The sequence below is a fragment of the Esox lucius genome, chromosome 9 (genome assembly GCF_011004845.1).
Source record: "Esox lucius isolate fEsoLuc1 chromosome 9, fEsoLuc1.pri, whole genome shotgun sequence".
Lineage (NCBI taxonomy): Eukaryota > Metazoa > Chordata > Actinopteri > Esociformes > Esocidae > Esox > Esox lucius.
This window is the reverse complement of record NC_047577.1, coordinates 3,278,431-3,302,902: the sequence shown is the minus strand read 5'-3', so window position 1 is coordinate 3,302,902 and position 24,472 is coordinate 3,278,431. Positions and strand designations below refer to the sequence as shown.

At 44.2% G+C, this 24,472-nt stretch overlaps 1 protein-coding gene across 1 annotated transcript in view; it reads right to left on the bottom strand.

Annotated features, from left to right (window-relative positions):
- Positions 1-24,472, bottom strand: part of mad1l1 (mitotic arrest deficient 1 like 1) — an 87,139-nt gene that overhangs the window by 8,921 nt on the left and 53,746 nt on the right. Inside the window, exons 17-18 of the mRNA XM_029122495.2 lie at positions 21,008-21,060; positions 19,616-19,753 (exon numbers count right to left, since the gene is read on the bottom strand). Of these exons, the coding sequence (XP_028978328.2) occupies positions 19,616-19,753; positions 21,008-21,060 (191 nt within the window). The remainder of the gene's footprint in view (positions 1-19,615; positions 19,754-21,007; positions 21,061-24,472) is intronic.

Sequence of the window (24,472 nt, the reverse complement as noted above, 5' to 3'; positions counted from 1 at the left end):
GTCAGACTGGGGGAGGCCCACCGGATCCAAGTCTCCAGCTGACACCGAACGAGGAGCGTTATAAAGCTGTTCTTATAAAGCTGTTTGGATGAGCAAATGATCACAATGTTCAGGGCTTCTGTGTTTCAGCCTCTCTGAGTTCAGGGCTTCTGTGTTTCAGCCTCTCTGAGTTCAGGGCTTCTGTGTTTCAGCCTCTCTGAGTTCAGGGCTTCTGTGTTTCAGCCTCTCTGAGTTCAGGGCTTCTGTGTTTCAGCCTCTCTGAGTTCAGGGCTTCTGTGTTTCAGCCTCTCTGAGTTCAGGGCTTCTGTGTTTCAGCCTCTCTGAGTTCAGGGCTTCTGTGTTTCAGCCTCTCTGAGTTCAGGGCTTCTGTGTTTCAGCCTCTCTGAGTTCAGGGCTTCTGTGTTTCAGCCTCTCTGAGTTCAGGGCTTCTGTGTTTCAGCCTCTCTGAGTTCAGGGCTTCTGTGTTTCAGCCTCTCTGAGTTCAGGGCTTCTGTGTTTCAGCCTCTCTGAGTTCAGGGCTTCTGTGTTTCAGCCTCAGGCTTTAACACTGAAGGGTGGTGCACATTTTCTAGTCAGTTTGATGAATATGTAAATTTATTAGTAGCTACATTAACGCCAACTTTATCCACTTTAAATGTAGTAAAAAGAAAGATGTAGATCGAAGTATCAACACATTCCACTGCAGGGTCATATTCAACATGGCCTGCAATTTCCCACTTGCTACCTGGGCAGTAGAGGACACAGTTGATGCTCTGGCAGGTTATCTGATGTTTTCAGATAACCCAGATATTTCAGATATTTTCATTTGGCAGTGGTCCAACCAGGGCAGTGGACCAACCAGGGCAGTGGACCAACCAGAGCAGTGGACCAACCAGGGCAGTGGACCAACCAGAGCAGTGGACCAACCAGAGCAGTGGACCAACCAGGGCAGTGGACCAACTGTAGCACTGGTTAGGTCTAGTTCCAAGTCATGTCACCCTCCACTGTTTCCTTGTGTGGAGACATAAGTAAACCCACACAGAGTCACCCTTCAGCCTGCTGTTTACAATCTACAGACCTGGGCTTTCACAGAGCTGGAGCAGTTGCTTCCCATTTGTTGACACTACAGCCACCACTCTCAGTCTGTCTAGAACCCCCCCGCTCTCAGTCTGTCTAGAACCCCCCCGCTCTCAGTCTGTCTAGAACCCCCCCGCTCTCAGTCTGTCTAGAACCCCCCCTCTCTCAGTCTGTCTAGAACCCCCCCGCTCTCAGTCTGTCTAGAACCCCCCCTCTCTCAGTCTGTCTAGAACCCCCCCCCCTCCCAGTCTGTCTAGAACCCCCCCTCTCTCAGTCTGTCTAGAACCCCCCCCCCTCCCAGTCTGTCTAGAACCCCCCCTCTCTCAGTCTGTCTAGAACCCCCCCCCCTCCCAGTCTGTCTAGAACCCCCCCGCTCTCAGTCTGTCTAGAACCCCCCCGCTCTCAGTCTGTCTAGAACCCCCCCTCTCTCAGTCTGTCTAGAACCCCCCCTCTCTCAGTCTGTCTAGAACCCCCCCTCTCTCAGTCTGTCTAGAACCCCCCCGCTCTCAGTCTGTCTAGAACCCCCCCTCTCTCAGTCTGTCTAGAACCCCCCCGCTCTCAGTCTGTCTAGAACCCCCCCGCTCTCAGTCTGTCTAGAACCCCCCCTCTCTCAGTCTGTCTAGAACCCCCCCTCTCTCAGTCTGTCTAGAACCCCCCCTCTCTCAGTCTGTCTAGAACCCCCCCTCTCTCAGTCTGTCTAGAAGCCCCCCTCTCCCAGTCTGTCTAGAACCCTCCCTCTCCCAGTCTGTCTAGAACCCTCCCTCTCCCAGTCTGTCTAGAACCCCCCCTCTCTCAGTCTGTCTAGAACCCCCCCTCCCTACCTTTCATTTGTCTCCAGGTAGGAGGCTGTGATATTTACCATCTCAGTCTGCGGATGCTCTTGACACCAGACATTTAACACACCATATTTATCTGTTCTCTGTGGAGGGATAGCAGTGAGAAAAATGGAAAGAAAAGAATGAGAGACAGGGAAGGAGGAGAAGGAGAGAGACAGGGAAGGAGGAGAGGAAGGAGAGAGACTGGGAAGGAGGAGGGGAAGGAGAGAGACAGGGAAGGAGGAGTGGGAGGAGAGAGACCGGGAAAGACCTCACAGAATGAATGAGTAATAAAAGCTGTTTTAACCTTCTGCACAGTTGACTGGCGAGAGGGAGTAACTAAACAAGATCTAAAGCTCCCTCCACCGTCACCACCTCCTCTCAGAAATGGAATAGCATGTACGTGTCCGAGCACGCACGCACGAGCCCCGTGACTGGCTGAAAGGTGCAAACAGAAGGGAAATTACGGAATAATCAAAAATATGCAAATAAACGACTGGGTTTCAATTTAAATGCAGATTGTGATATTTAGCTTCTGGTTGTGAAGAGTGGGATGGGCCAAAGAGATGGAAGGACAGAGGGAGAAATACACAGCGCGAGAGGATGTACGACAATGTGTTTCAATCCAACACCCTCCCCGCTCCTCCTGCCACTCCCCGCTCCTCCTGCCACTCCCCGCTCCTCCTGCCACTCCCCGCTCCTCCTGCCACTCCCAGGCTTTGACATGGATGACAGGAAGCAGAATGGAAGCTTCAGAGACAGCTGGGAATGAGGACGTGGTAAAGGAAACTAAGGGATGGCACCCAGGCTATGAATTAGCTAATGTTGTGAAGTGCGAAATAATTCAGCAGGTGAGAACCAACAGGCTGGAGGGACTTTGGCCAGGCCCAGCAGTCTCTCCAACCAGGGAAATTACATTTCTGGTTCACCAACCAGCCGATGCCCACATTTAAACTAGCCACAGCCCAACATTGAAAAGGAAAAAAAAAGCCAAATGTTTGACCACCTGCCAAAACAGTGTTCATTTCCACATCTGTCTGACTCCCGACCCCCATACGCTACGTCAAACAACTCAACTATGTGATTAAACAAAACAGAATCGAATGAACACATCCCAGCGTCTGATCATTATGTGCCATCTGGGTGGCTCTGTTAAGGACTGTGGTCACATCAGTGTTAGACATTTGTCCGGGGAGATGAACGTCCATTGGTGAAGTGAAAGCAAACATCTACATACACCAATCAGCCATAACATTATGACCACTGACAGGTGAAGTGAATAACACTGATACACCCATCAGCCATAACATTATGACCACTGACAGGTGAAGTGAATAACACTGATACACCCGTCAGCCATAACATTATGACCACTGACAGGTGAAGTGAGTAACACTGATACACCCATCAGCCATAACATTATGACCACTGACAGGTAAAGTGAATAACACTGATACACCCATCAGCCATAACAGTATGACCACTGACAGGTGAAGTGAATAACACTGATACACCCATCAGCCATAACATTATGACCACTGACAGGTGAAGTGAATAACACTGATAATCTCGTTATCATGGCACCTGTCAGTGGGTGGGATATATTAGGCAGCAAGTGAACATTCTGTCCTCAAAGTTGATGTGTTAGAAGCTGGAAAAATGGGCAAGCGTAAGGATCTGAGTGACTATGAAAAGGGCCAAATTGTGATGGCTAGATGACTGGGTCAGAGCATCTCCAAAACTGCAGCCCTTGTGGGGTGTTCCCAGTCTGCAGTGGTCAGTACCTTTCAAAAGTGGTCCAAGGAAGGAAAAGCAGTGAACCAGCGACAGGGTCATGGGCGGCCAAGGCTCATTGATGCACGTAGGGAGTGAAGGCTGGCCTGTATGGTCCGATCACAGTGCAGTTTGTTGCGTATGGGGCTGCGTAGCCACAGACCAGTCAGGGTGTCCATGCTGACCCCGTCCACTGCCGTGAGCATCAGAACTGGACCAGGGAGCAATGGAAGGTGGCCCGGTCTGATGATTCACGTTTTCTTTTACATCATGTGCCCATCTGGGGTTTTGGCTCCAATGGCGCTCACCATTGGTCCTGGTGGCTGGTATTCAGGTCATGTGTAGACGTTTCAACCACCTGAACAAACGTCTCGGGCAGACATGGGTCTGCTGTGGTCACCCTGCTACAGTAGGTCTGGTGTTGAATCCCCACATCGTTTGTGTGTGTGGGGACTTCAACTCACTATCTGTGTCACCAGTGACCAATGACAGGCTCTGGAGTATCAGGGATCCACAGAGACAACAGACATATGTTCCAATCAAACACACACGCAGACAGACACTCGCACGCAGAAACACAGACGCACGCAGAAACACACACACACAGGCAGACACACACACACACAGGCAGACACACACACACACAAGCAGACACACACACACACACACAAGCAGACACACACACACAAGCAGACACACACACACACAAGCAGACACACACACACACACACAAGCAGACACACACACACACACAAGCAAGCAGACACACACAAACACAAGCAGACACACACACACACACACAAGCAGACACACACACACACACACAAGCAGACACACACACACATAAACCCTTAAGGGCTGAGAGACAGAACTGTCAGAAGAGATTAAAGTCAAACTCTCCTCTCTCATCCTCCAGCCCTTCAGCTCTTTGTCATCCTCCATCCCTCCTTCTCGCTCATCCTCCATCCCTCCTTCTCTCCCATCCTCCATCCCTCCTTCTCACTCATCCTCCATCCCTCCTTTTCTCTCATCCTCCATCCCTCCTTCTCACTCATCCTCCATCCCTCCTTCTCTCTCAGCCTCCATCCCTCCTTCTCTCTCATCCTCCATCCCTCCTTCTCTCTCAGCCTCCATCCCTCCTTCTCCCTCAGCCTCCATCCCTCCTTCTCTCTCATCCTCCATCCCTCCTTCTCTCTCAGCCTCCATCCCTCCGTCTCACTCATCCTCCATCCCTCCTTCTCTCTCATCCTCCATCCCTCCTTCTCTCTCATCCTCCATCCATCCTTCTCTCTCATCCTCCATCCCTCCTTCTCTCTCATCCTCCATCCCTCCTTCTCTCTCATCCTCCATCCCTCCTTTTCTCTCATCCTCCATCCCTCCTTCTCTCTCAGCCTCCATCCCTCATTCTCTCTCATCCTCCATCCCTCCTTCTCTCTCATCCTCCATCCCTCCTTCTCTCTCATCCTCCATCCCTCCTTCTCTCTCATCCTCCATCCCTCCTTCTCACTCATCCTCCATCCCTCCTTCTCTCTCATCCTCCATCCCTCCTTCTCTCTCAGCCTCTGTCACACATCCATCTATCCCTCCTTCTCTCACTCTAATCGTCCTCCACAGTTGGTGAAAGCATCTCTCCATTCAGAAGAAGATTAAGTGGGAGAGAGGAAGAGATACATTGTAAGAAACCAGAGTAGCTCGAAAAAGACTGGAATAGAGAAAGATGTGACAACGGTAGAGGGGCTGAGAGAGAAAGAGAGAAAGGAAAATGCTCATATTTTATTTATTAAAGCTTAAGGAGAGATCCACAACTTCAATCTAAAACGGACTAAACAACCTGACTGCAGACAGTGGGTGTGGACACTTTTACAGGGGAAATACAACCCAGAGCCTGAGACGAGAGCTCCCTGTCTAATGCAGATGGGTCAATGACAAATAAGGCTTTCAAAATGAACAAAATTATTATGCACGTGAAAATGGATATAAAATGCATTTTTTATGTTCACAAGAATGTATCCTGTGTATTCTTGTTAGTTTTATAGTTTTAAGATGGCATTTATGCATTTTTTTAAACAAGATATTCTGAATTCACCATCCAAGAAATGTCAGGTGGCACAACCATACTTGAAAGTTAAATAATAAACTTAATGTATTTCCTACAACTGAAAATAAGTACATATGTATCATTATACTGTCTAAAATAAATTTCCCTTAAAGGTCTTTATATATGGCGCTTCTATTACATTTCTTGGAAACTGACACTTGTGTTTTTACACATCCAACTTCCCAAAGAGAGAAAGACAAACGTTAAGAACTATTTGCATACATTACATAAGTTATAAGTTAATTTTATGACTCAACTTTACAGTTGCAATGAAAATTGATGTTTTTAAATGTACATTTCGCCACCTGACCATGAATTGTTACGCCACCTGACTGGTTGCGCCTCGGCTCAATAACAATTGATTATCACAAAAAAAGGTTCATGCATTTAATTATGGTTTATTTTATAGCTTGCAACAATTTATTCTGCAAATAATATAATTTCAAAGGAAATATAATTCTCTAATATAATTCTAAATTATTGTTTTAATGAAACACTAAAGACTGTAACTAATGTTTTTCTGAACACATCTTTGAACATACTTTTGAAATAGGGTTGCTACTTCAAATGTATGAGTTCATAAGCCTGAACATAACTTCAGTGTATTAACTACCAAACATTCTTTCAAGTATGGCTCAGGCACTGGAGGTTCACAATTATATGCTGGGTTTATTTTTTAAGTCGTTCTGATTTCTTTTGCTTGATAATGGCATCAAAAAAAAAAATATTAAAATACTTTAGATAATACAATATCATACAGAAAGATATATATTAGCATTAGAATGCAATTAATGTATTCATAAATATCAATTAACATAACTTGAATTTTATTGAGTAATACCATTTTTACAACAATTTTGTTCTCTGCGTCTATGGTTTGGACGGTTGCACCACCTGACATTTCGGTGCTTTGGAATATAAAAAATCTAAACCTTTATTATATTTAAATAAAATAAATTGGCTCATCATAAAGTACATATCATAGAATAATTTTACATGTTACATGTATTTCTTAAAGAAAAGCTATATTTAAAATAATGGCTTCGGACACAAAAAATGCACATCATGACATTGACCCAGATACTGGAGTCACGTTCGTGTGAGACAACTTTGAACATTTTGATAACTAACTCCTGCAAGGTTCCTGGTCTCCCTGGACCTCAGGGCCTGGTCAGATCCACCAGGAGTGTTCACGGTCCAGTTCCCAGACGGTGGTTGCCACCTGCTTCAAACTGTCCACCGCCGGTCTCCCCGGAGCGGAAAGACCGGTGGCTAGTAGCACTCAATCTGGTCCGTGTGAAGTGAGACCTCAGTCATACCTGCCAACCTGGACGCGTCGCAGAGTCACGGAGGACAGGAGACGGAGCTCTTTCATTTAACCGAGTGGACGCGTCGCAGAGTCACGGAGGACAGGAGACGGGAGACGGAGCTCTTTCATTTAACCGAGTGGACGCGTCGCAGAGTCACGGAGGACAGGAGACGGGAGACGGAGCTCTTTCATTTAACCGAGTGGACGCGTCGCAGAGTCACGGAGGACAGGAGACGGGAGACAGAGCTCTTTCATTTAACCGAGTGGACGCGTCGCAGAGTCACGGAGGACAGGAGACGGGAGACAGAGCTCTTTCATTTAACCGAGTGGACGCGTCGCAGAGTCACGGAGGACAGGAGACGGGAGACGGAGCTCTTTCATTTAACCGAGTGGACGTGTCGCAGAGTCACGGAGGACAGGAGACGGAGGGGGGAGGCGGAGGGGTGAGGCGGAGGGGAGGAAGGGAGATTTGACCGTTGACAAGGCAGGGGATTTTATAAACTTAATCACACACACACACACGTGCATGTGCACGTGCATACACAAACTGCCTTGAACGCACACTATCTTCAAAGTGGATTAATTATGATATTGATTACATGAGACCACGTGCGTGCGTGCGTGCGTGATGGACGAAGGCACTCTACTCATGTGCTTAGAGGATGCAGAGTAAGGAGAGGAAAAAGAAAAGAAGGAGAAAGAGAAGGAGGGATAAATTAAGAGAAAAGGAGTGCGGAAAAGAAAGGAAAAGAGTGAGACACAAACAGGATGGAAGTAGAAATAAATCAAACACAGCATCTCCCAATGAACACAGGGATTTAGACGCCCAGTATGGGACAGGTTTTTAAGTAGGATTATCTGGCAACCCTCATCTATAGCTAAATAACATAATCTGGCAACCATGTGCTATAGCTCAGTAACATCAGAATCCTATTTTGGATGGCATTCTGGTCTAAAAATCCCTCCTTTCACAGCTAAAGAAGTTAGCCTACCTTAATCCCTCGGTAACCCTTCTCTCATCAACAGAGCGGCTGAGTTAGCCTGGGGTAAAGTCTTACATTCCACCTGGTAAAAGGTGGAGTGTTGAGGCTTCGGTGCTCCTGGCAGAAAGCACATATTAAAACCCTGTCTTTTCATTCCTACACACCGTTCCATCTACGCAGGTTCTACATTTTAATGGGGTCATGTGTTTGTTACATTTCAGTCACTTAGCCAGAAAGACTTACAGAGGCAATTAGAGCGAAGTGCCTTGCTCAAGGCCAGTGAGAGACCTTGGTTCCAGTCTCCCCTGAATTCACAGGCTCCCCTAAACAAATCAACGGTAATAAAACAATGGAAAAACCATAACACATTGATTGTACTTTGACTCTCCATCAAAGAATTACAGACAAATCCTGTGTTTTCAAAGAAAAGACGGAAAGAACTAAATGAGCAGGAAAGCGTGAAAGTAAAAGACAATCTGACAGTAATCTCATTCATCAGCTCTCTCTCTGGATCTCCCTCCTTCTCCAAGACTCCCTCTCTCCTTCCCTCTCTCTCTTCACGACCCCTCTCTCACCTCTCCCCCTCTCTCACCTCTCCCCCTCTCTCACCTCTCCCCCTCTCTTCACGAATCCCTCTCTCATTTCTCTCCACCACTCCCCCTCTCTCCCTCTCCACCACTCCCCCTCTCTCCCTCTCCACGACTCCCCCTCTCTCCCTCTCCATGACTCCCCCTCTCTCCACGACTCCCCCTCTCTCCACCACTCCCCCTCTCTCCACCACTCCCCCTCTCTCCACCACTCCCCCTCTCTCCACATGAAGCCTTAGGCTGTAGTGGATGAAACAATGTTTTAGTGCATCACTGTTTGACACGGAGTCCTCCCTCAGGGACGATAATGTTTCCCTGAGGTCGACCCACAACAACCCTCTGATGGGATGGGTTGGGCTGATGGGTGGAATATCTTTTTTTTTTACACGTTTCAACCAAAGTTGAATCTCACTGTTCAAAACTATTGTAGACAGATGGAAAATGTTGTAAATCGATAAATCCACCTCCAGAAGGACTGGCACACCTCTTGGTTTATAACTTAGTTACGGTTGTCAATGGTATTCTTAAGGAATAAGGCCAATATACCAAGGTTAGGCACGATCCATCCAAATTCCTGGATACTGCCCTTAGTCATGGTCAAGGAAGTGGGGGGTGGCGAAGGGGACATGTCCACCTCAATAAGTGAAACGGGTTAAACTGTCCCCCTCAATAATGTGTTTTTGCACAATACTTTTATTTTGAAACAAGAAACCAGACAAGCTTAGTTCAGCCGGCACACAATAGAAAGTGTTGCCATCTCAAGATTAGAACCCGGGTCACGCACGTGAAAGGCTGTGTCGTTACCCACTACAACACGGAGCCGTACTTCTGCTGGGTATCAATACAGCCTCATCTCTATCCTGAACAAATCTTCTTTTGCCACTGGCCATTTTAATAGTTAATTGGCCATTCGGGAATGAAATTGATACAGTTAAACTGACTAATGTTTCTTACTAAGTTTTCCTCCACCACAAATAACGGCATTTGCCACTGACAGTTTTAACAGCGTATTAGCCAGTGATAAGCTTTACCGGTATCTACTAACTTACTGGAATAGTTATAGAAATGTAGCAATTGCTAGCGAGTCTGCCAAAGTCATTTCATTTCATTTCATTTCATGGCGTGTGCTGGCTTCGGCAGCACATACACTTAAGATCGGAACGTATTATTTTCTTGCACTGAAAAACAAAATACTTTTTTTGATTTCATTTGTGAATTACATCTATACAATAACTATCAATAAAGGCAACGATAAACTTTTTCAAGTGAAAAGACAAGAGAATTGTGGAATCTACCAGAAATTATTTATAAATGTCGTTGCTCTCAATATATTCGAACGTAGGTCTTCCATATGAGAGACACTGTCATTAATCACAACGCCACGGCATCAAAAGTTTCAGCAGTCACTAGACTCCATTGAGGATTGTGTTAAATAGGCTTACTAGTATCTACTAACATCCTAGGAATAATCATAAGAATTTAGCAATTGCTAGCGAGACTGAAGATGAACTATACCGTGCCAGACTCTTTTCAGTCTTTTTGAGAAGAAAATGCATTGCCGGTAAAAAAAAAAAAAAAAAAAATCCCTGAGTATATGTATTAGTAAAAAATACAAACCCTGTTTTTCATCACAGATTCTCACTGTTTATCTAAGCGCCATTTATGACAACCGTATCGGGCTTCCTGCGCCTCTGACCTCCGTTTTCGAGCCCACTCTTCCCGCTTAGATTGACAGTGTTAACCTGCTCTATATGCAGTAGCTACTCAGCCAGGGGAGGAGGTTAAGCTGACAACAACTGTGGACTCATAACCTTTTCATACTGCGTGCACACACACGCACGCACACGCACACACACACGCACGCACACACACACACGCACGCACACACACGCACACACACACACACACACACACACGCACACAGGGTTAGTGTGTGTGACCGCTTGTTATCAGGCTACTGCTGGTAGTGTCATGTCATGCTAAAACACACGCCACCTCAACAACACAGGCCACCTCAACAGGACCACTGCTGGTGGTGTGTGTTTCAGCTTGTTTATTAGAGAGAGGAATAAGAGAAGAGAGTGTGTGTGTGTGTGTGTGTGTGTGTGTGTGCGGTGTGTGTGCACGCGCAGAGGTTGAGGTTAATACATATTGACAGTGAATTATCTTTTCTGGCAGGGTCTCAGGTGGCTCTCAGGAGAGGATTTGACACACGGGAGAACACACACACACACCAAAAAACAAGGTTAGCGATTTTTCTGTCCAGTCCCTAAGAATGAGGGAGAACGAACACACACACACACACACACACAAATTAAGTTTAACGAACCCTGAAAACAGATTCTGTGTCGTTTAAGAAGAAAAATATATCTACCTGCTTAGTCACTCTCTCCTCTTCAATGTCATTTTATCTTCTTTCCTCACCTCTTCGGAGATCTCCTTTCAATCACCTACTGATTTGACACACACTGTTCATCTCTGTCTCACCCCCCCCCCTCTCTTTCTTTCTCCCATTCCCTGACTTCTATCTATCTGTTCTTTTCCCCTTCTTTTTTCTCCATTTCAGTTTCAGCTTTGTTGTAAACATCTGTAATGTTCAATGGTTCTGGTTCTGAGTTCCAAGACTAGAAACAAAATGTGTGTTTGTTTGAGGTTTAGAAAAGTAGAGTAGGCTAAAGGGGCTTTAAAATGTAATTTATTATTAGGGTTAACCTCGTGAAAGCTTGGGATTATAATGTTTTCTTTGAAATGGTCAGATAAGTAGCTTCATTAAATATTTAGCAGTGTGAAATGTTAGGAAGATGAAGGACAAGGGCAGTTTACAAGAACGTTAAGCGAAATATTTAAATTGGTTTAGTTTATAGGAATAAATCATGTCTGCTTCTGTACGCATACCTAAAATAATGTCAGCTTCAGTACGCATACCACAAATAATGGCAGCTTCTGTAGTCAAATCACAAATGTCAACTTCTGCACTCAAACCACAAATAATGTCAGCTTCTGTAGTCAAATCACAAATAATGTCTGCTTCTGCACTCAAACCACAAATAATGTCAGCTTCTGCACTCAAACCACAAATAATGGCAGCTTCTGTACTCAAACCACAAATAATGTCAGCTTCTGTACTCAAACCACAAATAATGTCAGCTTCTGCACTCAAACCACAAATAATGTCAGCTTCTGTACGCATACCTAAAATAATGTCAGCTTCAGTACGCATACCTAAAATAATGGCAGCTTCAGTACGCATACCACAAATAATGGCAGCTTCTGTAGTCAAATCACAAATAATGTCTGCTTCTGCACTCAAACCACAAATAATGTCAGCTTCTGCACTCAAACCACAAATAATGGCAGCTTCTGTACTCAAACCACAAATAATGTCAGCTTCTGTAGTCAAATCACAAATAATGTCTGCTTCTGCACTCAAACCACAAATAATGTCAGCTTCTGCACTCAAACCACAAATAATGGCAGCTTCTGTACTCAAATCACAAATAATGTCAGCTTCTGTACTCAAACCACAAATAATGTCAGCTTCTGCACTCAAACCACAAATAATGTCAGCTTCTGTACGCATACCTAAAATAATGTCAGCTTCAGTATGCATACCTAAAATAATGGCAGCTTCAGTACGCATACCACAAATAATGGCAGCTTCTGTAGTCAAATCATAAATAATGTCAACTTCTGCACTCAAATTTCAAATAAAATAATTTTCTGTACTCAAACCACAAATAATGTCAGCTTCTGCACTCAAATCTCAAATAATGTCAGCTTCTGCACTCAAATCTCAAATAATGTCAGCTTCTGCACTCAAATAATGTCAGCTTCTGTACTCAAATCTCGGGACGCTGTTTTTATCATTCAGGTTTTATCACTGGTGCAAATTGACACACTCATCACTGTCTGTTATATGGCTCAGTTGGCTGGAATACTGACCTCTAGAAGGGTCAGATATTGGTTGATGTCCTGGAAAAACTGCCTGAATATCTAACAGAGAAAATTCAATGGAAGAACAGCAGTTACCAACACGCTGTCAAGACTGCATGGTGTGGGGCACACCACGGGCCTACTGAGAACTGGGTAAAACTGCTTCTTATAATCAGTCCCACACACAGAAGGCCATTTAGAGTCATCTTAAATAAAAAGTTGACATTTCTTATAAATACAATTTTAATTGTCAATTGTGATTGTTTTTGATGTTTTATTTACATTTTGTATACAGGCCTCAGCTGCACAAGAGACCTTGGTCTCAGTTGATTTCTCTGTATGCATGTGAATAAACACTGGGTGGGATTTCTCACTTCCTTTGCAGAGACATCATCAGGAGGGGATCAGTCAACTCCTCATACTGGTTAAGAAGAAAAACGTATTAAATCCAAAAAACGGAGATGCTTTCCACGTGTTCAGAGAGGCATCCTACAGCTTCACCGCCTCCCTCACCTGAAAAGACGACAGTCTTGAACAGCCCTCAAACTGTTAATTACTAGTGGAAGACTCATCTCACCCCGCAGCGCAGACCATTTCCCCACATGGCCATGCAATTAGATGAACGGTCAACAACCCATTTAGGGGGATAGTTACTCAATGAAATGAAGGAAGACTGCAGAGCTCAAAGGGAAAGCGGCCTACATTAGAAAACTGATTAGTCATGATTAAACCCACAGGCGTGTGTGTCCTGTGTGTTAAACCCATTGTTAGTTCCTGCACTGACCGTCCCATTCAGTGTCGTCACACCAGTCCAAAACGTTTCCCAAAGAAAAACAAAACCGGTGCTGCAATAAAATGTTTCCAATTTTGTTATCCTGTGAACCTGTTTGTTGCGGCTCCCAGCTATATTTTTCCACTTGCTTCGGAAATGTAAACAAATGTTTTCCATGCCAATGAAGCCCCTTTAAATTTAACTGAACTGAACGAGAGAGTCACAAAGAGGAAAAAGAGACAGAGAGGGCAAAGAGGAGAGACAGAGAGGGCAAAGAGGAGAGACAGAGAGGGCAAAGAGGAGAGACAGAGAGGGCAAAGAGGAGAGACAGAGAGGGGAAAGAGGAGAGACAGAGAGGGGAAAGAGGAGAGACAGAGAGGGGAAAGAGGAGAGACAGAGAGGGCAAAGAGGAGAGACAGAGAGGGCAAAGAGGAGAGACAGAGAGGGCAAAGAGGAGAGACAGAGAGGAGAAAGAGGAGAGACAGAGAGGGCAAAGAGGAGAGACAGAGAGGGCAAAGAGGAGAGACAGAGAGGGCAAAGAGGAGAGACAGAGAGGGCAAAGAGGAGAGACAGAGAGGGCAAAGAGGAGAGACAGAGAGGGCAAAGAGGAGAGACAGAGAGGGCAAAGAGGAGAGACAGAGAGGGGAAAGAGGAGAGACAGAGAGGGGAAAGAGGAGAGACAGAGAGGGGAAAGAGGAGAGACAGAGAGGGGAAAGAGGAGAGACAGAGAGGGGAAAGAGGAGAGACAGAGAGGGCAAAGAGGAGAGACAGAGAGGGCAAAGAGGAGAGACAGAGAGGGCAAAGAGGAGAGACAGAGAGGGGAAAGAGGAGAGACAGAGAGGGGAAAGAGGAGAGACAGAGAGGGCAAAGAGGAGAGACAGAGAGGGGAAAGAGGAGAGACAGAGAGGGGAAAGAGGAGAGACAGAGAGGGCAAAGAGGAGAGACAGAGAGGGGAAAGAGGAGAGACAGGGAGGGGAAAGAGGAGAGACAGAGAGGGGAAAAAGCCAGACAGAGAGAGGGAGAGAAAAAACAGCACCTTCCATTTGGGTGAAATTGGTCTCGACGTGAGCTGTCTGGTTATCATCAAACAGATTTCACACACACTCTCACACATGCAGAGGTAGAGGGACAGAAAGACAGAGAAACAGAGGGAGGCAAACAAAGGGGGGGAGACAGCAAGAAAAAGAGGGAGAGGAGGAATGGGGGGGGTAACCAGCTCTTCGCAAATGTCTGAGAGATAAATGTCTCCCCTCAAATCCCCACAAATGACATTTTGGGAAACTCTTGTAGCGGTTAGGAGAAACCCTGTGGTCGAGGCTACGAAGAATGACCTGCCGCAAGAGACTCAGAAACACCCCTGTCAACACAACCATGTAGAACTACCTAATGATATCTGAGAAACACCCCTGTCAACACAACCATGTAGAACTACCTAATGATATCCCAGAAACACCCCTGTCAACACAACCATGTAGAACTACCTAATGATATCCCAGAAACACCCCTGTCAATACAACCATGTAGAACTACCTAATGATATCCCAGAAACACCCCTGTCAACACAACCATGTAGAACTACCTAATGATATCCCAGAAACACCCCTGTCAATACAACCATGTAGAACTACCTAATGATATCCCAGAAACACCCCTGTCAACACAACCATGTAGAACTACCTAATGATATCCCAGAAACACCCCTGTCAATACAACCATGTAGAACTACCTAATGATATCCCAGAAACACCCCTGTCAACACAACCATGTAGAACTACCTAATGATATCCCAGAAACACCCCTGTCAACACAACCATGTAGAACTACCTAATGATATCCCAGAAACACCCCTGTCAACACAACCATGTAGAACTACCTAATGATATCCCAGAAACACCCCTGTCAACACAACCATGTAGAACTACCTAATGATATCTTCTTTATCATTTCATTCAGAGAGGAAGAGGGAGAGAGACTGGTGAGAGAGAGAGAGTGGCAGGGAGGGAGGAGCAAACCCTGGACAGCTCACCTTCCTGATTCTCTCTCTGCTCCTCCCCAACCTCTCCCGCCATCTCCCGAGCGTTTTCTCCCCCAGACAGAGCGCAGAAGACGCTGTCATTTCCACCAGCAGAGTGAACGACATGCGTCTTGCAGGTTTCCGTTGACAGGGCCCAAAGAGGGAACATCCCTGGCTCGGTGTCCCGACTCGGTGTCCCAGCTCGCGGTGCATTCTGTGTTCTCAGCGGTTGGAACACGAGCTGTGTAGCCTCACGGAAAAAGCGGTAAAACTGTCAACCAATCACACGCGTTTTATTTTACGGAGCCCTTTTCACTACAGCAGCTGCGTCACAGAACGCTTTTACAGATACCCTAGTAGGAAAACCACCTAGTAGGAAGAAACCTAGACGAGACAGGAGTTTCTGAGGAGTTTCCGGTTGTGCCAAGTGAAGCAGGCCACTAAGCCTAACTATAGCATTCCTGGTAGACCATGTAGTTGCTGTGGATAGGATATTTACTACTTTGTAGAACTGACCACGTATCCATTAACCGTTCCTAAATCATGTGGTGCCGGTTGGAGATTATCGGTGGACACATAATAAGAACGCAGGGCAAAGACCTAAACACAGACCGGAGGAAGGTAGTGAAGAACTGGCTCCATTCTGGTCAATAATGAGAAAAGAAAACCGACAGAATTGTGGGTGATAATTACATGGTGCTTTAAAAGGTACTGATGTGGTGCTGTGATTTGACTAAAGTAAACCAAACGGACTGGTCGGCTTTGGCCGTGTTTGAAATGTCAAACTTCTTATCTGACAGATTATCTGATTGGGAAGGCGAGGGGCTGGAAAAAAACATGCTCTGTTTAATTAAGAGACCCATTTCGTAACTTGAAAAAGGGCCCATCACACAGTTCCTTGCAATTCACAAGTGATTTCTGTAAAAAAAACGAAATGTGTATAAACTTGAGAAAAGTTGAAGATAACGCCAAATATATACTTGTGTTTAATTTAAAATGATGTCTTTCTACACAAATACCACAAAGCATTTGGCCAGCATGAGAGCCATCTCAGCTCTCTGTGTATTTCGGACTAAATCAATACACAAGCATTTACCTGAGGCGACTGAAATACATCTTGTTCTGCACACCCAAAAGGGGAGGTCTGGCTGGCTACTGTTTCGATTTGGCTGAGTACTCCACATACTTAGGGACAACATGCCTCCGCTAAGACCCTCGCCTCTATTTCTACATGAATAAGTCTTCTGAGGCACACACACACACACACACAAACACACAAACACACAAACACACACAAACACACACACACACAAACACACACACACACAAACACACACAAACACACACAAACACACACAAACACGAGCCATTTAATTATTACATTGCCAGGGGTAATCAATCTATATCTCGCACACACTTTTCTGCACAGTTTTGTAAAATGGAGCTATTTATTCTGATGTCAATGCATATTACCCAGCTAAAGAGCTACACACACACACACACATGCGCACGAACGCACGCACTCACTCACGACAAAAAGGCAAAATGTGCCCGCGTGTCTGTATGTGTGATCTTATTGGTTAAGTGACATGCAGTCGTGAGGCTGTTTTTAAAGGCTGTGTTTAAAGGCTGTGTTTAAAGGCTCTGTTGTGGCAACGGCTGCCCGGAGACGTGAGGGAGTCCAGGTGGACAACGCCGCGTCTGTTAGTGAGGGAGTCCAGGAATAACAGAGACAACGGCCTCAAGGACACATCACTTCCTGTTGACCCCTCAGACAGGTTCGGTGTGTGTCGGTGTGTATGTTTAGGTGTGTGTGTGTCAGTGTGTATGTTTAGGTGTGTGTGTGTGTGTCGGTGTGTATGTTTAGGTGTGTGTGTGTCAGTGTGTATGTTTAGGTGTGTGTGTCGGTGTGTATGTTTAGGTGTGTGTGTGTCAGTGTGTATGTTTTGGTGTGTGTGTGTGTGTCAGTGTGTATGTTTAGGTGTGTATGTTTAGGTGTGTGTGTCGGTGTGTATGTTTAGGTGTGTATGTTTAGGTGTGTATGTTTAGGTGTGTGTGTCGGTGTGTATGTTTAGGTGTGTATGTTTAGGTGTGTGTGTTTAGGTGTGTGTGTTTAGGTGTGTGTGTCGGTGTGTATGTTTAGGTGTGTATGTTTAGGTGTGTATGTTTAGGTGTGTATGTTTAGGTGTGTATGTTTAGGTGTGTATGTCGGTGTGTGTGTTTAGGTGTGTATGTTTAGGTGTGTATGTTTAGGTGTGTATGTTTAGGTGTGTATGTTTAGGTGTGTGTGTTTAGGTGTGTATGTTTAGGTGTATGTTTAGGTGTGTGTGTTTAGGTGTGTGTGTCGGTGTGTATGTTTAGGTGTGTGTGTTTAGGTGTGTATGTTTAGGTGTGTATGTTTAGGTGTGTGTGTCGGTGTGTATGTTTAGGTGTGTATGTTTAGGTGTGTATGTTTAGGTGTGTATGTTTTGGTGTGTGTGTTTAGGTGTGTGTGTTTAGGTGTGTGTGTTTAGGTGTGTGTGTTTAGGTGTGTGTGTTTAGGTGTGTATGTTTAGGTGTGTATGTTTAGGTGTGTATGTCAGTGTGTATGTTTAGGTGTGTGTGTTTAGGTGTGTATGTTTAGGTGTGTATGTTTAGGTGTGTGTGTCAGTGTGTGTGTTTAGGTGTGTATGTTTAGGTGTGTATGTTTAGGTGTGTATGTTTAGGTGTGTATGTTTAGGTGTGTGTGTTTAGGTGTGTATGTTTAGGTGTGTGTGTCAGTGTGTGTGTTTAGGTGTGTGTGTTTAGGTGTGTGTGTTTAGGTGTGTGTTTAGGTGTGTATGTTTAGGTGTGTATGTTTAGGTGTGTATGTTTAGGTGTGTGTGTTTAGGTGTGTGTGTCGGTGTGTATGTTTAGGTGTGTATGTTTAGGTGTGTGTGTTTAGGTGTGTATGTTTAGGTGTGTATGTTTAGGTGTGTATGTTTAGGTGTGTGTGTCAGTGTGTATGTTTAGGTGTGTGTGTTTAGGTGTGTATGTTTAGGTGTGTGTGTTTAGGTGTGTATGTTTAGGTGTGTGTGTCAGTGTGTATGTTTAGGTGTGTATGTTTAGGTGTGTATGTTTAGGTGTGTGTGTCAGTGTGTGTGTTTAGGTGTGTATGTTTAGGTGTGTATGTTTAGGTGTGTGTGTCAGTGTGTGTGTTTAGGTGTGTATGTTTAGGTGTGTATGTTTAGGTGTGTATGTTTAGGTGTGTATGTTTAGGTGTGTGTGTGTTTAGGTGTGTATGTTTAGGTGTGTGTGTGTCAGTGTGTATGTTTTGGTGTGTGTGTGTGTGTCAGTGTGTATGTTTAGGTGTGTATGTTTAGGCGTGTGTGTTTAGGTGTGTATGTTTAGGTGTGTGTGTCAGTGTGTATGTTTAGGTGTGTATGTTTAGGTGTGTATGTTTAGGTGTGTATGTTTAGGTGTGTGTGTGTGTCGGTGTGTATGTTTAGGTGTGTATGTTTAGGTGTGTATGTTTAGGTGTGTATGTTTAGGTGTGTGTGTCAGTGTGTATGTTTAGGTGTGTGTGTTTAGGTGTGTATGTTTAGGTGTGTATGTTTAGGTGTGTGTGTTTAGGTGTGTATGTTTAGGTGTGTATGTTTAGGTGTGTGTGTTTAGGTGTGTATGTTTAGGTGTGTGTGTGTCAGTGTGTATGTTTTGGTGTGTGTGTGTGTGTCAGTGTGTATGTTTAGGTGTGTATGTTTAGGTGTGTGTGTTTAGGTGTGTATGTTTAGGTGTGTGTGTTTAGGTGTGTATGTTTAGGTGTGTATGTTTAGGTGTGTATGTTTAGGTGTGTGTGTCGGTGTGTATGTTTAGGTGTGTATGTTTAGGTGTGTGTGTTTAGGTGTGTATGTTTAGGTGTGTGTGTCAGTGTGTATGTTTTGGTGTGTGTGTGTATGTTTAGGTGTGTATGTTTAGGTGTGTGTGTTTAGGTGTGTATGTTTAGGTGTGTATGTTTAGGTGTGTGTGTTTAGGTGTGTGTGTTTAGGTGTGTGTGTTTAGGTGTGTGTGTTTAGGTGTGTGTGTTTAGGTGTGTATGTTTAGGTGTGTGTGTTTAGGTGTGTATGTTTCGGTGTGTATGTTTCGGTGTGTATGTTTAGATGTGTATGTTTAGGTGTGTATGTTTAGGTGTGTGTGTTTAGGTGTGTATGTTTAGGTGTGTATGTTTAGGTGTGTGTGTTTAAGTGTGTGTGTTTAGGTGTGTGTGTTTAGGTGTGTATGTTTCGGTGTGTATGTTTAGGTGTGTGTGTCGGTGTGTACCTTGAACAGCAGAGAGTCGTCCATGTGCTCGGCGTAGAGCGAGGTGAGCCGGTACTGGTTCTGGGTGGTGATGTCAATCTGGTAGCCGGTCAGAACATAACACACCGTCCGGAACTCCTGAATCTTCTTCTGGAACACCTGGACCACGCCCCGCACAACCAGCACATCCGCAGTTTTACAAACACAGTGGCCCTCATTTATCAAAAGTGCGTACACCAAATTTCCAGCGTACACCTGGCGTACACCCAAAACCACGGTGACTTTGAGATTTATCAATATGGACGTTGGCGTACGGCACTCTCAAATCCTACGCCAGCTCAGGAGGTGGTGTACGCACGTTTAGAGTTAGTGCGGAAATGCGCAGAAAAACTAAAAGATATGATATATTATGGCCCACTGTAAAAAAACTTCAGTGTTTATTTTTGTGCAACACGGACTTCAAGGTTTAATTTGTGTGACTTTACCAAAGCATTTGATTTATAGGTATTCCTTCAGATGCGAGCCTGTGCGCTTTACATGACGTTTCAGGGTTAGGCCCGGCAGTTGCGCACGGACTGGGTTCAGTAATAAAAGGCTTTCAATGACCAAAATATAATTCAGACTGACAAAATAATAAAAATGACATTCTTCTTCTTTTAAATAATAATAGAAATAATAATAATAATAACGACATTCTTCTTCTAAATAACAATAAACGTCATTAATAATAAATATCATAAAATAATAAGACGAATATTACAAATTGTCATGCAGTTATTAATGTGAATGAATGGTACTCCACATCACATCATCATCTTTTATTCCGCTTTTTAAACTGCCAAATAAAACAATTGTGTTTCTTTCTACCTCTCTGGTGATCGTCTCAATCTCCACGTCAGAGAAGTTTCTCTTTTTTGCCGTCTTCCGTGTGTCCATGGCATAAAATGAGGGCGTGGGGGAAGCGGAGACTTGAATATATAGGGGCTTGTTATTCTAATGACGATCGTTTTCAGCCGCGGCATTTATCAAGGGCAGGTATTGCGTACACCTGGATTTTAAAGGTACGCACAGCTTCATAAATCAGGCGGTGAGAGGAGTGTAAGCAAAATCTTACGCCAACATATACGCCCGTTTCTACGCAAGAATGATAAATGAGGGCCAATGTGTGTGGTTGAACTGGTAGAGCAGGGCGCCGCGGTTTTGGGTTGGATTCCCGAGTAGGACCGGGACTAAAACGTATGCCTCACGGCAGTAGGTTGATGTGGCTAACAGCACCGGCTGAACTGGTTAAATGTAAATGTGGTGATTGGATGTCCCAGGAACATCCAACTGTCCTGTCCAGCAGGCTTTAATGACCCTTCTAGCCAATCAGAAATGAGTATCCAACTACACTATAAGCTCTGCACTTCATACCTCCTTCAGCCGCTGGTTCTTCAGTTCTGCACTCTCAATCTGCTTCCGTAGATCTGTAATGACATAGAACAGTAATGTTAAGGTAGAACATACAGGGGTACAGACAGCTTCTACGCTGCTAGGAGGGAAACAGAGAAGTGTGGAGAAGAGAGGAGATAGCAAATGATTTAACAACTTGATTTGATAGGAAACATATGGATCCAAATAAAACCTGGATCCCTCTACAACAGAACGGGGCATGGGTCAAAATAAAACCTGGATCCCTCTACAACAGAACGGGGCATGGGTCAAAATAAAACCTGGACCCCTCTACAATAGAACAGGACAGGTTAAAAATAAAACCTGGATCCCCCTACAATAGAACAGGACAGGTTCAAAATAAAACCCGGACCTCTCTACAATAGAACAGGGCATGGGTCCAAATAAAACCCGGATCCCTCTACAATAGATCAGGGCTAGTTAAAAGTGTCTTATAAAGTTCCACAGCACCATGGAATCCTGGTTAAAGCATGGGCGTGTGTGTGGGGTGAAAGAATAAAGAGTAATTAAAATTGAATGACCATAATTAACATTACATAATAACAACAATGACGGACACACACACACACACGATCGTTGACTGTGTGTAATTGCATGCTTTATTCATAAAGCAATACTTCTCAACCTCGACATGAATGATAATCACACCTACTTGTTTATCATCTCTCTCGCTCTACACCTCTGTCAGTTATCCACTTAATCCTCTCTCACCATCTCACTTTCCCACCCCCAAGCCTCTCTTTCCCACCCCCAGCCTCACTTTCCCACCCCCCAGCCTCACTTTCCCACCCCCCAGCCTCACTTTCCCACCCCCAGCCTCACTTTCTCACCCCCAGCCTCACTTTCTCACCCCCAGACTCACTATTGCTTCCCAGACTCACTCCCCCCTCACCCCACCCCAGCCTAACAGTCCCCCCCCAGTCCCACTTCACCCCATCTCAAGAACTCTCTCTCCAGTCAGTAAATACTCCTGTTGAAGTAGAGAATGACTCTCTCTCCAGTCAGTAAATTCTACTATTATAGTAGAGAATGACTGTCTCTCTCCAGTCAGTAAATTCTCCTATTATAGTAGAGAATGACTGCGTCTCTCCAGTCAGTAAATTGTCTCTCCAGTCAGTAAATACTCCTGTTGAAGTAGAGAATGACCATCTCTCCAGTCAGTAAATCCTCCTATTATAGTAGAGAATGACCATCTCTCCAGTCAGTAAATACTCCTGTTGAAGTAGAGAATGACCATCTCTCTCCAGTCAGTAAATCCTCCTATTATAGTAGAGAATGACCATCTCTCCAGTCAGTAAATTATCCTATTATAGTAGAGAATGACTGTCTCTCCAGTCAGTAAATTATCCTATTATAGTAGAGAATGACTGTCTCTCCAGTCAGTAAATTCTCCTATTATAGTAGAGAATGACCATCTCTCCAGTCAGTAAATTCTCCTATTATAGTAGAGAATGACTGTCTCTCCAGTCAGTAAATACTCCTGTTGAAGTAGAGAATGACCATCTCTCCAGTCAGTAAATCCTCCTATTATAGTAGAGAATGACTATCTCTCCAGTCAGTAAATACTCCTGTTGAAGTAGAGAATGACCATCTCTCCAGTCAGTAAATCCTCCTATTATAGTAGAGAATGACCATCTCTCCAGTCAGTAAATACTCCTGTTGAAGTAGAGAATGACCATCTCTCCAGTCAGTAAATCCTCCTATTATAGTAGAGAATGACCATCTCTCCAGTCAGTAAATTATCCTATTATAGTAGAGAATGACTGTCTCTCCAGTCAGTAAATTATCCTATTATAGTAGAGAATGACTGTCTCTCCAGTCAGTAAATTATCCTATTATAGTAGAGAATGACCATCTCTCCAGTCAGTAAATTCTCCTATTATAGTAGAGAATGACTGTCTCTCCAGTCAGTAAATTATCCTATTATAGTAGAGAATGACTGTCTCTCCAGTCAGTAAATTCTCCTATTATAGTAGAGAATGACCATCTCTCCAGTCAGTAAATTCTCCTATTATAGTAGAGAATGACTGTCTCTCCAGTCAGTAAATACTCCTGTTGAAGAAGAGAATGACCATCTCTCCAGTCAGTAAATCCTCCTATTATAGTAGAGAATGACCATCTCTCCAGTCAGTAAATACTCCTGTTGAAGTAGAGAATGACCATCTCTCCAGTCAGTAAATCCTCCTATTATAGTAGAGAATGACCATCTCTCCAGTCAGTAAATACTCCTGTTGAAGTAGAGAATGACCATCTCTCCAGTCAGTAAATCCTCCTATTATAGTAGAGAATGACCATCTCTCCAGTCAGTAAATTATCCTATTATAGTAGAGAATGACTGTCTCTCCAGTCAGTAAATTATCCTATTATAGTAGAGAATGACTGTCTCTCCAGTCAGTAAATTCTCCTATTATAGTAGAGAATGACCATCTCTCCAGTCAGTAAATTCTCCTATTATAGTAGAGAATGACTGTCTCTCCAGTCAGTAAATACTCCTGTTGAAGTAGAGAATGACCATCTCTCCAGTCAGTAAATCCTCCTATTATAGTAGAGAATGACCATCTCTCCAGTCAGTAAATACTCCTGTTGAAGTAGAGAATGACCATCTCTCCAGTCAGTAAATCCTCCTATTATAGTAGAGAATGACCATCTCTCCAGTCAGTAAATACTCCTGTTGAAGTAGAGAATGACCATCTCTCCAGTCAGTAAATCCTCCTATTATAGTAGAGAATGACCATCTCTCCAGTCAGTAAATACTCCTGTTGAAGTAGAGAATGACCATCTCTCTCCAGTCAGTAAATCCTCCTATTATAGTAGAGAATGACCATCTCTCCAGTCAGTAAATTATCCTATTATAGTAGAGAATGACTGTCTCTCCAGTCAGTAAATTATCCTATTATAGTAGAGAATGACTGTCTCTCCAGTCAGTAAATTCTCCTATTATAGTAGAGAATGACCATCTCTCCAGTCAGTAAATTCTCCTATTATAGTAGAGAATGACTGTCTCTCCAGTCAGTAAATACTCCTTTTGAAGTAGAGAATGACCATCTCTCCAGTCAGTAAATCCTCCTATTATAGTAGAGAATGACCATCTCTCCAGTCAGTAAATACTCCTGTTGAAGTAGAGAATGACCATCTCTCCAGTCAGTAAATCCTCCTATTATAGTAGAGAATGACCATCTCTCCAGTCAGTAAATTATCCTATTATAGTAGAGAATGACCGTCTCTCCAGTCAGTAAATACTCCTATTAAAGCAGAGAATATTCCCGTTTATTCTCTACATCATTCAAATTTGTATAAAATTAATTTAATTTAAAAGTTTGCTTTGAGAGAGACTGTCAGTTAAACAATTATATGCTTTCTTAACCCTAATGAGAGAACAGCCAGTCTCCACCAGTGTGTGTGTGTGTGTGTGTGTGTGTGTTAATG